Here is a 14,062-nt window from a genome sequence, read left to right on the forward strand (position 1 = left end):
TACAAATTAAAATACTATCTAACGTCACACCATTGTATTCCTCAATCTGTAACTGTGGCAATCAAATGATTTTCTTTGTTCTTTGGACTCAACCTTAATGTAGCTATAATCACCTTCTCATTTCTGGCATATGTAATACATCAAAAAATATTGCAGTGTAGCCACACACAAAGCACATATGTTGTTAGAACACTTTGAAGGATTACTTCAAAGTACTGCAGAAGTAGATGTACAGATAATGATGCTTCTGAGACTTGTGTATCTCTTCAATACATACTTTTATATTCGCAGTTATCTTCATGAAAATAACAGAAACTTCCCATCTTTTTTTCGTTCTTCAGTTCAGATGTATTTATTACTATTTGGTAAATACTGTTTAGGTACAAACGTAGTAACTTTTTTAAAATAATAAATAACAATTAAAATTATGTAGGCTTTATGAAATAAAGCTAATGACTTTAAAGAAGCCAAGGAAAAATACAAGTAAAATAGTATCAACATTAATTATTTTGCAGGAAATGTTAGAGACAGGTAAATACATTTTTCATAAATGCTACAGAAGTTACTGAAACTCTTCACAGATCTCCCTCGTCTTCACAGTAATAGTGTTGTATTCATGTACTTCTACTTTTATGATGTATAACCAAAATTTTTCCCTAACTACTACTGATTGTAGCTCTGCAATGAGCACAATTGTCAATCTGGCTTTAAACAACCATAACCGGAGGGAACATGTGGTTCCACTGCCATTGTTTGTGTTAAGAAATGCTCCTTTCAGATTAATTCTCCACAAAATTTACAGATGTTTGTGAAGGAATGAAAAACTAAGGGGCCAAAGCACTGTCAGCAAGAGGGCAGAGAGAGGTAGAGCAAGTGTGGCGCTCACTTATTTTCACCACATCCCAGGACTGGCAGCACAAGCACTGCGTGGTACTAGGGACAATAGAGATGCTACAGCCACATCAGGAAGTTCATGACGTTGAAAACATTTTATGTATAATAACTCAGAAAAGTTATTTTACATAAAGCTCCAACATATCAAGTGCTCCGTTTTGACAAATGCTGTCATTTACATGGACCTCCATGTACGTGGAAGAAAGACTGAGTGATGAACCAGCACTATGTGAACACTGCAACGTCACATGGATGGGACCATTTGGCCAGTTTTACTGTGTGTCTGTGCATTTTTCTTGACTAATTTCTGAGTTTCTTTGGCTGACATCTTCCATAAAACATAATGCAAAAGACACAAAGATTTTAGATGATAAAATCTAGAAAAGATGAAAATCAGCGAAACTTTGGTCATTCACCTGTGTGGAGATTCAGCTTCACCTTCAACTTTGCATAGTTATATCCTACTCTGGTTCAACAGTTTCCATTAAACACCAGGAAAGCAGCAAGGTTTAGGAATAATGATTTGATGCCCTATCTTGCATGAGTTTTTTGTTACACTTTCCTTTACTATAAATAAGCAAATACCTTTGAAATATTAGGACAATGAGTTTCGTCACAGAGAACCAAGAAGGATCATCTCAACATGCTGTTGCATTGTAAATACAAATTAAATAGTGCACAGTAAGAGGAAAGTTACAAGGTCTGACCTAGGTCTGGCCTTCAAAGGCATACAAAGGCATTAAATATTAGTACCTACCTAGAAGTGCCTGAAACAAGCTGCTCTTAAAGATGCCCATCACTTTTCTGATGGCTTTTTTCAGTTGTTGCTCTTCTGGCTTCCTCAGTTTTTTACAATATTCTTCCAGCAGCACTAGAGCTCGGTCAGTATCTAAAAATGAACAAGTACAAAACCAGTTTTTATTGACTCGGGAAAGTATTTAAATGCCCAAAGACTGCCCCCACATTTCTAAAGGCATTTGTTCACACATGTAGGAACATTCACACCAAATAGTGTTGCATTCTCTCATAAGGTGCATGCCCTGAGCCTTAAAATTCAGGCAATATGGAGAGACTGACCCATCGCCAAAACAGGAAGAATACTGCATATCTGAGAACCCTGCAAAAGGAAAATGATCTTTTGAATAACATCTACAACAAGTGTTAAGCTTTCACTTATCCAAAACCAGCTGGAAGCTATGGGTTTTGAACCAAATTACAATTTGCAGAAGCTACAAAATTATAGGCAATAACCATTATGGATATCTGTGCAGGAAAACTGGCCTTAAAATATATTCAGAGAAGACATGAAAGTCTTTGCTTGGCATCTGAAGCACTCAATTCTCTGTTCTCTGAATAGCAAATGTGTATCTGAAAGGCAGGTGTCCAAGAGGGTTCTTTTATTTTTGTTCCCTCGCTACACAGAATTGCTATCTACCTCTTTGCTGAAAATGAGACTTTGATAGCAGACTTGCATTCATGAGTTGGCTCAAATGGAGCAATCCAGCCTTCTGGAAGAGGCCAGGAAAACAGAGCTCCCTTTCTCCTGCTGCTATTGTCTTTGTGTAGTCATTTGCTGAGAACATGAGTGACATATAAAATCATATGAAATCCAAATATCGTCATTTGATATAAATAAATGTACAAGAAAATGGAGAATCAGACTTAACCTTTCTTTCTCCCATCCTAAGTAGAAATGTCCATATACGTACCTATGACACTGAGATGTCTGCACATGCCTTTGTAATTATATTACCACCAAGCTGCAATAAGATTCCCAAGCAGTAAAAAAAAAAAATCCAAATTAATAATTATAATGAGACAAGTGGCTCACTCTAAATTTCTTACAGTGGAGTTCAATATAATCTTCTTTTTAGGACAGGTGCAGACTCTTCAGCTAGATTAAATGCAACAAAGTTCTGTCAAAATGCTTGGAAAGGTAAACCAGACTGCTTTTATCAGTGTTTTTTCTAAATCTCTGAAAGCAAACTTATTTTTCTCTATATAAAAATTGATTGTCTTTGTTCAACCAAGGATCTTGAACATGATCTATGCAGTGTGGGCCCTGCGGTGCGACAATTAAATGACACAGTATGGGAAAAGACACAACTTGCATTCAGCTGATAACATTCTTAAATGATGAAAGGAGAAACATTTAATCAATGGTTCATGTTTAAGAAGACGTAATTTATTTTCACTCTCCTCATATCACAAGGGAAATAAGGGTTAGATGTTTGCCTGGCTTTAGTGTGAAGCACTCAGGGACCTTAGGACCCACTTAAAATGCACAGAGAGAAATCAGCTCATTTAAAGGCCAGTTCTGAAGACTGGGGCTAGGTTCCCACTGTGAACCACCCTCAAAAATTGTTTTTTTTCCCACTGACTGTGATAAATGAGGGCGCTCAGCTCTCCTAAGGGTCAAGCAAGCCGTTTTTGCACGACTGGTTTCTCCTCGGCAGTAGGGTGATGCACCATGAACAGCTCTTGCCAGGCTGGAGCTTTTGGGGTGGAGGAAGCAACACCCACAAAGTTATTCATAAACAAAGCAGCTGCAAGAAGCAGAAAGCAAAAATACTTTTTAACAATCGGTTCCGCCAAACCAGACCAACCCACTGCTGTATTCCCAACCAGTTGCTGGGGACATGTAACTACCTCTATGCATGAGCTCAGCTTTTTTTGCCTTGAAAACCCCAGTAACATTATACCTTTCACGGAGCTCATAACAGTGCATCTGACCTCCTTGTGATGCCTCTGATTTTGTCTACATACAAGTTCTGGCTCCCCACTACTAAATAATTAGTTAATAGCTTAGGATCTTATTCCACTCCTGCTGCCTCAGTCACCTGGGGCACAGTGCTGACGTCCCCTCCCTCATTCACCATTCCTTCCCCAAAGTGTACAGCTCTGATCTAAAACAAAGAAACAAAGCTACAAAAAAGTAGCGTCCTTCTGGAAGGTTGAATAGAGTTTTTATTTTCAACAAAATTATTACTTTGCAATTCATCAGGATGAAAAAAGCCTACTCCTGGTGGACCCCAAAACAGTCCCAAACCCTACGAACCGAGCAACCAGTAACAGAGCACAGCTCTGGTGTTAACTCCAAATCCTGGCTAAATTCCAGCTCAGGGAATTACCTTCCTGCCTAGTTTTCCTTTATAGCTTTCATAACTCAATAACATGGCATGTCGGAAGAACACCAAGCACGCCCTCCAAGATGACGACCACCTTCAGCTCCCAGTTACACCCGAAGCAGGTGAGGACGGCCAGTACTTTCCTCCTCTTTGGACTGACAGCTGTGGAGCGTAAATCAGAGCTGACTGCCCGCACTGCAGCACACCAGTTAAATAAGAACAATATTCCTGCCACGCTAATTAAACAAACGTTTCAGAAGCAGAATGCCCACACGTTCTTCTCTTCCAGGTTTTCATGGAGGACCTGATCGCTGTATGTATGGGATGACGATATCCACTGGAGCACACGGGCAATTTTTAGCAGCCAAAATAAGTCTAAGTGTATCATAAATACAACCAAGAAATCTCTATTCCATGGTGCCACAATGTTTCAGTGCTTATACCAAATCCACACTCATTCAAACAAGACCTCAAACCTTTTCAACAGGCATTTACCATTCCAAGTTGTGTTGATCCCAACTAGGTCCTTTGTCTGCTAACAAAAGACCACTGAAAAATAAATATTAACTCTTCCTGATGAAATCTGATGGACATAGCTCTGTTTCTTCTTGCTGTTTCTTTGCATATTATATTTTTAAATTAACACATTCATCTGAAATGTTAAGGAAAGCTAAGCGTAGCATTGCATGGAGTCCAGTTACACCGACCTTGACTCATACAGCTGAACCTATTGCTTTAGAGAGGCCCCTTGGACAAGAACCACTCAGATGATACCATCCTGCAGAAACTCACATATATCCTAGGCAGTATAACTGCATAGCTGTTTTCTTTAAACAAATCATACTCAAAACATCTTAATAAAATAATAAGAAAAAAATCTTTAAGGATACAAGGGGATTTATGGTCCTACAATATCTTGTCCAAGACAGTATTAAATTAAGCTAACAATTTTTCAATTTATTATTCCATAATTTTTTTAACCGGTTCACAAATGTTTGAGGTTTATGTTACTGATCAGGAATAAGCAATTGCTACAATGAATCAGAGAGATATGTGACACTGGCAGAAAACTGTAGATCAGTAACTTTGCTTATTGGATTTCTTTGGAAAACTGTTTTCTCCCTCAAAAAATCTAGAGTTTTATCACATTAAAATATATATATATATATATAATTTGTCTTTTACAGAATGAGTATCAATTTAATATAAGCTATTGATTTATATAAAAATCCAAAAAGGAAAATCCTTTCCTTGGAGTTAGATGAGATCATTAGAGATTAATCCACTCTTTATAGTATCCACACTTTATAAACACATTTTCTTGGATGTCGATTTTTAAAGCTCCATAAGCAGGCAATCATACTATAGGGCTGAAACATCTGCTGGGCCAATGCTTATACATCTGATGAAAAATAAAAATGGACGGGAAAGGGAAAGGGAAAGGGAGAGGGAAAGGGAAAGGGAAAGGGAGAGGGAGAGGGAGAGGGAGAGGGAGAGGGAGAGGGAGAGGGAGAGGGAGAGGGAGAGGGAGAGGGAGAGGGAGAGGGAGAGGGAGAGGGAGAGGGAGAGGGAGAGGGAGAGGGAGAGGGAGAGGGAGAGGGAGAGGGAGAGGGAGAGGGAGAGGGAGAGGGAGAGGGAGAGGGAGAGGGAGAGGGAAAGGGAAAGGGAAAGGGAAAGGGAAAGGGAAAGGGAAAGGGAAAGGGAAAGGGAAAGGGAAAGGGAAAGGGAAAGGGAAAGGGAAAGGGAAAGGGAAAGGGAAAGGGAAAGGGAAAGGGAAAGGGAAAGGGAAAGGGAAAGGGAAAGGGAAGAGAATAAATAAAGCGTTGGTAATATAAAGCAAGTTACATGTGAATGAAGCATAGCTTCAACATAACTTACAGAGAAAAACAAGTTTTCCAGCAATACTGTCAACAAGAACTGAAGCCATACATACAAACAGGTATGGAGTGAGGTGTACCATACATCTGGAGATGAGCTTCTCACCAATAGAAAATTGTTTCTTAAAGCATTGCCCTTAATATGTAAGCCAATATGAAAGACTAAATGTCATAATTACATAGATTTAAAAGCAAGGAAGGAAATTCTGTAATTAATTTTCTTAATCATTTACTTTGATATTACAATGCAGAAATCAATTCTACCTCAGCTACATCTCAGGGTCCATATCTGGGATCTGGCTGTCACTTACAATACCAACCAGTACCTGAAAGCAGCAGGATTTCCTTGCCCTCCTGGTTTATTTCAGGGTCTTTACCTGCTCCTTGTTATTTGCAATTTCATTTCAGAATCACTGACAGTCCATATAGGCAAGGAGCTACTGAAAAATTTGAGCTTCAGTTTGTTCTCTAAAAGCGTAACAGGTGAGCACTCAGGTTTTGGACAAATTAGTTTGTTCGGGTGACTGAAATCTTAATGGAGTTTAGTACACCAAAACTGAGTTCCAAAACTGTGGGAACCTCTACAACTACAGGAAACAGTTTTCCTAAATATCTCCCGGATGTTATTCAAACCATTTATCCTTTCGATGAACTAAACAGACTGGGTCTGAAGACAGTTTAGGAATATCTATGATTTTCAATGATTAAATTGGAAAAGATTTGACTAACAAGATCAATTGAAACTACGTGGGAAAGATAAAACTTATTTGAAACCAGTCGCTGAGCTCCGTCCTCAGAATGGCTCAAACCAGAGAATGCTGAATGGTGAGGACTCAAACCAAGAAACAGATGACTGGAGCACCACGTAATTCAGGCAGATGCAATTTATTTGTTATGTGCCTGTTTTCAAGACCTGATAGCTCCAGTAAAGCCACATAAGGTAACACTATATGGACCAGAGTACATAACTGGCCAACACCAACCTTATTATTTTAGAAACCTGCTGTGCTTGAACACCTGCAAGCCTCCCAAGAACTGCTGCTACCATCTGTGAAGGTTTGCTACGGCCACCAAACTCCTGCCACGAAAGAAGGCAGCTTAGAAAATGGAGAGGGAAAAATAAAGCAAATACGATGTCAAACTTAGCAGCAACTGGAAACTTCTGCCTCGCACATGCAAGAAATCACAGTCAGCTGGTTAACGGCAACCTTCACCAGCCCAAGGCAGTTTCAAGCGACCACTGACTCTCAGGGAACAACAGATTTGCTCAGAAGACAGTTTGTTGGCAAATTTAAGATCGTATTTGCTTATATTTCCTCCCATTGGCATCAGAATCGGTGAACTACAAAACTTTAGGGGTACAATGGTGTGGGAAAATGTTGACTTTTCCCTTTCCAAAAGGGGGTTGTTATTATTTCTGACTATCAAAGTCTTTGGCATGGGTGAATTTTAAAGAAAAATATGCCAACACATTTCAAGAGACTCTTTCCAGCATTTGGAGAACCAGAATTTGGAAAATGTAGGGCACCAAAGCTGGAAAAAGAATGGGGGAGGAAAAAAGCAGCAGCCAAAATAGACGTGAGAAATGTAATCAGAGCACCGGGAAAGAGAGCAAGGAAGTTTTTTTCAGTGAACTTCGATAACTTTAAAAAAAAAAAAAAAAAAAGGATCTCCAAAATTACTTGCACTTTGGGGTTCAAACCTTACTTTAGATGACCACTGGTGGAAGAGCCAGAGGTCTGAGCAAACACTGTTCCCTGCCCCTGTTATTTTAGGATCTCTTGATTTGATCCTGGGCTCTGGAAAAGTCCAAATTTTGAAACGAGTTGTTGTAGATCACAGGGAGGGGTCTGATCCAAGCCTAAGCCACCAACAACTCATTCACCTTTCTTAGTCTTCACACAAGACAGCAAACACAGAGGAACAAATCCTGTTAGCACGCAGTGCTCCTGCATACAGAAGACCTGGGCTTCACAACACCTACATGAGACTGCCCTGTAAAATCTGAAGTTTCTAAACCCGAGGTAAAAGCCAGTTAAATTTTTGAAAGACGCATAGGAAATGGTATACTGAGACAGCTGAGAGAGAGACAAAATTGCAGGTTACAATGCTTTGAAAGCCTTGAGAATTACTAAAAAATGCCAATCGTTTATATATATTTATTTATATATATTTATATATACATAAATGAGGTGCAAAAGAGGGGCAGCAGAGGGCCAGCAGACAGGGAAAGTGTGGCCCTGTACAAACCAGAAATCTCTCAGCACCTCTGGCCCTTCATGTAGGGCTTTAATAAGCCCTCAGGGAAAGGCCCCACATGGGTTACACGACCCCCAGGAACCGTAAGGCCTTATGGATGTGACAAATAATATGTAGGGGTGATGAGCACTCACAACAAACAAGCAGAAGAGTTAAAAATGACTGTTCCTGGGAGTGTGTATAACAAGTGAGCCCACCTTCTGTCCTGCTAGGAAAACCAAGTGGACAGAAACAGGAGGGTTAACCATTTAAGTCAAAGCGATTACCCCACAGGCTTATTTCTAGGCTCTGGGCAGCCAGGGGAGGCTGCCACAGGGCCTACGGAGATTCAACTTGAGTCGGTGGCTCTTTCAAGGAATGAAATTTAAAGTGAAGGTTTCACTGAGTCGCCCCGCTAAGAAACCTCGTGCTCTCCATTAACTGCAAAAGGAAGCGTTGCCTCCTGGATCAACCGTAGCCTTTGTGAATTCCCCGCACGGGCTGCCCTCCTGCAAAACAGATTTAGGAGCAGTTCAGTTGTGAAGGACTGTTGTTCCAGGCCTTGACGCCCTTAGCAGACCAGAAACGGGGCAGATATTCTGTGAGAAGAACTGCTATGCAAGTACAACCACAAGTTTTACAGGACAGGGCAACGCTGTGTGCTCAGTTCCAACCCCTAGGACTTTTGTACATGGTTTACATTGCCAAAGCCTCTTATTCCCTCTTCTGGAATTATATTTATCTTAAAGCAGACTCCAAAGCCTGGATGAGAACCCGTGAATGCCACAGAGCAGACTGGTGGATGAAGCCAGACAGGAGTACCGTCAGCTTTACAACACGCACACACAAATGGCCAGGGAAGAAATGATAAGAACACCTGGGTTCCTTTTTTTCGCATATTTGTTAGGAATCAGACGTTTTGTCCAATTTACTATAAAGAAAACTGGGTCTTTATGAAAAAAATCCGTTTTCCATGATAACTAGCTGCAATGTCAGTTTGTTGTCTGAGTGTTTTCACGCTCGGTTTTACAGCACGTAACCGTACATCTGTTCTGTTAAAACGCTACCTTTACTTTGCTTTCTTTGAGTTTTAAATATATTCCTTAAAACTTGACTAAATGTACTTACCCAAGGAACAAGGTAACTATATAAAGACCAGTTAGTGCGTGGTTCAGCATAAAACCACGGGAAACTTTTCTCCAGCGTTCAGCAGAAAGCATCCTGCAACCAAAGCTGCGTTCCTGGTGCCCCAGAGCCCAGCTGGGCTGGTGGGGATATCGGACCCCTGCAATCCCCCGGGTGTCCTTCCTCTACTCACCTCTTCCTGTAAATACTATTAACTCTCAAAAACAAACAAATAACAAAAAATCACTCTTAATATCTAGTGTATGATCTGTTCATCTTATGTATCACTTTACTGTAATAAGATCCCCTTGCTCCTTATCAGTGGCTCATTGTGGGACCTTTTCTTCTTCCCCCAAATCACTTCTTTTCAGGGATCACAGAAGGGTTTAGCAACTGCTGGTATCAGCTACTAATCCCACAGGGGCCAATTCTTTTTCCTAGAGAGCTCTTTTTTTTCCCCAGCCACACTGAAGGTAAAGCGAGGACTGTTTGTTAGTGATCTTTTCTCACATTTCTTGTCCTGGCTTCATGGATCGTTTGGGTCTCAGATACACAAGCAGATTCTGGGGCCCTGAAGCTCCTTCTAGGATCAGAGAAACCCTGCAAGTGTAATTAGCTTCACCTGAACTTCCTGTTTCTGCCTTTCAAGTGTCACAACGTTAAAATCTAGGTGTAAAAATCAGCAATGCAAATAGGAAGACAGAATGAAAACGAAGCCACTCGCCCCCAAAATGATGTAGCACCAAATGAAAACCTCTTGTTTATGCAGCGGAATAAAGGCAACTTGACAGAGCTTAGCAGTCACAAAAATATGAAAGAGCCCTGCTTTGAAGAACAGCTGTGTCATACACAAAAATCTAGCTGTACAAATGTAGCTGTATGCCGTACACAAGGCTAGTGGAACTTGGTGGATAGTTGTAAGAGTAAAAAACAGGAGTTACACACTTATTACAGCTGTTGTATGGTTTTGCTTTAAAAGATTCAAATTTAAAAATAACATAAATGTGAAAATTGGAACAAGGCAGGCAGCTAACAAAAAGGCATCTGTTCTGGAATAAATAACTTCCAAACTCATACAAAACGAGCACTGTTTCGCATGAAAGAAAACAATGTGGAATTACGAAAATTCAGATCTAATCCAGTAACACTGACATCTTTCTGGAGATGCAATAAATAAATAAATAATTAAAAATAAGAAATGGAATGAGATCCAGTCTTCTTTATTTATTACCAAAACACACATTTTCCCAGAATCTCTTTGGATTTTTTCATTTGAGAACCTTTGTATTAGACTGGAGTCTCTCAGTTGATAAAACAAACAAAAAAATGAATTCTACATTTTGGATGTTAAACAATTGAATCTATACACCTGCAAAGTTTGGTTTGAGGTTTATTTGTGGTGGCTTTGTTTTATTAAAAGCACAGCTCAGCAGGCATTCGACCTCAAGACGGTGTTGCTGGAGAGCACAACACCTAGGACTGAACTGGAAGGTGACGAATTACTCCTCTGCAGGGTAGCGACATATGCCATGCAGCTAGGGGAGCGAGGAATGTGAAGCACAAAACGCTGGTTTGTTTGTAGAACCCTAAATTGTCCAGATTCTCTCCTTCCCAGAAGAAAGGAGAGAATGATTCACCTTCACTCACCTTTCTGACAAATGTGTTTTGAAGGAAGCATTTACCTCTTCTTCCCCACAGTGAAGACAGACTTAAGGACACTTACACTAAACTATCTTGGTGAAGAAAGTTTGATGCCAACAAAAGCTCCTCTGAAAAGCAGCCATTAAAAAGCAAACAGTTCCTTCACATATTTTGTGTGTTGGTTACTACTGTCATCACCCATCAGGCCAAACGAGCCCCACTGGCTATTTCTGGGATGAATATGGCAAGAGAAAACGTGATCTTTATTTTTATAAACATACTGTTTGGCACAAAATCCTCAGTAAATACAGCAAGATACCATAGTGAAACAGACCATAAATACTTGTAAGAAGCAAGAACCTGATATGGCCCGATCAAAATAAGCAAAACTGAGTAAGGCAGTTAATTCTCAAAATGAGAATTTCACCAATTTTCAGCAAAATGCTGAAGCAGGGGCTGCAAAATCACCTTTTAGCACCCTGGGCTACCAGTTACAAATTCAGCTTTTTCTCTGTGGTCACCCTCTGACATCTAACTTGGCCATCTGGAACAAAATCAGAAGGAAGGAAGGGAGGCTGAGAAGGGGAAAAAAATGCTTATCATGCAAGATTCCGTTACTTCCACTGAGTGCAATATGCGTTTAACAGGAGTGGGAGGAGAGGATGCACAGCTGCCTCTTGTCTCTATCAACAGCATGGCTGATTCCAGTTCTAGCGACTAACAGTACAACAATTTGTAACACTTTTTCCTGACAAAAATAACAAATAGTGTTAATTTATAGCACTCACAGAACACACAACGTCAGGTCTCATAAAGATCTCAGGCAAGGGGATGTTTTTTCCCCCTACACGTTAAAGGAGAGGCTGAGATATCACCCACCTGAGCCCAGTGAGCGTGGCTACCCTGTGTGGGAAGCCGATGTGGAGACAGGAGGACAAGTGCCAAGAAGAAAATTTAGACCTCAGGTGGGTCAAAACGCCCTCTCTGGAGGTAAAAGTCTCTCTGCTGACTAAAGCAGCCCCCTGGGCTAACAAGGTGTGCACCCCGTGTACCTGAGGCAACTAAAATGGGCAGGATCTGTTGTAAGAAAATCTGACAAATAGCAGAATGATGGTAGAATGCAAAAAAGCCCATAAAATTCACTACTTCCAATCCAGAGGCATCTTAACTTTGCAGCCTGCGCTTATACAACAAAGACTTGTTCTATATTGTGTCTGCTCCTACAGTCCTTTTGTGTGCAACATGTGTCGCTGCTTCTCACAGAGGTAACACCCTGTGGCTGGAAAAAGATTACTGCCAGGGAAGAAGCTACATCCTTCAGTCATAGCTCTGTGGTGGAAGTTGGGAAAGTTTGGACAGCGATTTTCTGCCACTCGTTCAATTCTTGGGAAACAAAAATTGTGCTTTTCGTAGTCTGTAAGCCTAGCCTACAAGTTTGCACTGCTCCCTGTTGATTCACTGTAAAAACTGTGAGGTAGTTTGACAGAACTTGGAGTGAAAAACGTCACTTTTTAGCCACGTGCTTATTTGAGAAAATTTATTCAGCAACTGAGGTGACAAAAAGCTTGTAATACTTACTAGAATGAAACGGGAAACACAAATCTACTTCAATACCTACTGGATTTCCTGCTTAGTAGGCTGTCAGGAGACTGCAACTACATTCACCAACATTTCTGAGCACCAAAAGTTACAGCCCTAAATTGAAATTTTGTTATTTAAAAAGAGGTTCAGGGCACAAAGAACTCCAGTGCATTAACAGGAGCTAACTTTGTCTGACTCTCTATAAACTTTGCTTTTAGAATTCCTGCCCAATTGTTTTAGACCCCTTCCTTTCAACAAACCAGCCACATAAAATTTGTATTACCACTGCATAATCTAGTATTTCCTCAAGCGTAGCTGTCACATTCTCCTAAATGGCACAGACCACATGGGATCAGATCAATGTTTTTTAATTCTTCTTGTTGATTGGTTTAATAAAATATGTCCTTGAAAGCGTTTCTTTATATAAAAGGTATGATGAAAAAAAAATTCTATGTAAAACAGAACCAGCACGCCTTCATAAGTTGACTACAAAGCAGAGAGAGTCAAAATATTCATGGCAGCCCACAGGGTGCATCTGGCTCAAGATATGGTTCCTTTCAGTCTCAGAGCTGGAAAATGGGGTGAGGGCAGTATAAACCCCACTATTTAAGCATCTCCTACCGCCTAGACACAGCCAGAAGTGTAAAGGTGTTGGCAGGGTTAGCAGTCGTGCAGCCAGGCATCCAGGTGTGGGGGCTCCTGCCACAGCCGTGTGGATCGCAAGCAGGGCTCAAATCTGGAATCTGGTCTCTAGCACAGAGGAGCGTGAATCTACTTAGTTTTTCTGTCACTGTGAAAGACATGAATGAGTTGCAGCAACATTTCATGCTCTTCAATATTTTGTGCATGAATCCAAAATAAATGCAATTACAAATCTAAATATAGTCCCTTACTGTTAACAGAGATCAACTGGGCCATCTCTGGGAGGAAAGGAGAGAAGAAATGTAAAAATATACGAAAAGCTGACTTCACTTACTAAGATTCTTCTGTATGGTAGTACTACTTCATTTTAAAGTGAAGATTTCTTCAAGAAGTTCCATAAATTTGTTCTGAATAGTTGTACTCAAACACACCCTAGTTTATTTGTGAAAGTAAAGCATAAATTAAGAGAAAATTATTTAATTCTCAAATTTGTGCATACCACATTGTCTCCAAATGGCACTATCCAACAAGGAACTTTGTAGCTAAACTCAAATGCCTAGTTTGATATAAAATTCAGTGTACTTAAAACAAGTGAAAGTTGAGCAATCAAAAGCCAAAGAGAAGAGCTGTTTGTTTCATCACGTAACAGCAGTAAAAGTACCCACACAGTGCTCATCCCAGATCTAAATGGAGCCCATTCAACACCTGCAGGGTACTTCCCTCTCCCTTTCCAGCCTTGTTTTTTTCCTCTCTTGAGACTGAAAGCAAGTGTGCCAACTCTGTCCGTATTCTTGGGAATGTGGAGCCTTATTTCCCTCCCCAAAAAAATGAGAAAAGAAAATCATGTCACTCTAACACATCGGCCAAAGGCCTGGCATACCAACACAAACACGATGAGAACCAGCAGTACGCCTTTTTCTCCACATCCATAAAGAA

At 40.4% G+C, this 14,062-nt stretch overlaps 1 protein-coding gene across 14 annotated transcripts in view; it reads right to left on the reverse strand.

Annotated features, from left to right (window-relative positions):
• Positions 1–14,062, reverse strand: part of DLG2 (discs large MAGUK scaffold protein 2) — a 1,058,052-nt gene that overhangs the window by 1,039,487 nt on the left and 4,503 nt on the right. For 13 of the 14 annotated variants that reach the window (XM_083797000.1, XM_083796967.1, XM_083797009.1 and 10 more), the window contains one exon: positions 1,652–1,783. In XM_083797000.1, the coding sequence (XP_083653126.1) occupies positions 1,652–1,783 (132 nt within the window). Of the gene's footprint in view, positions 1–1,651; positions 1,786–14,062 lie in introns of those variants that run through there. The other variant, XM_083797010.1, reaches the window with a different exon arrangement.

The sequence above is a fragment of the Anser anser genome, assembly GCF_964211835.1.
Source record: "Anser anser genome assembly, chromosome: 1".
NCBI lineage: Eukaryota > Metazoa > Chordata > Aves > Anseriformes > Anatidae > Anser > Anser anser.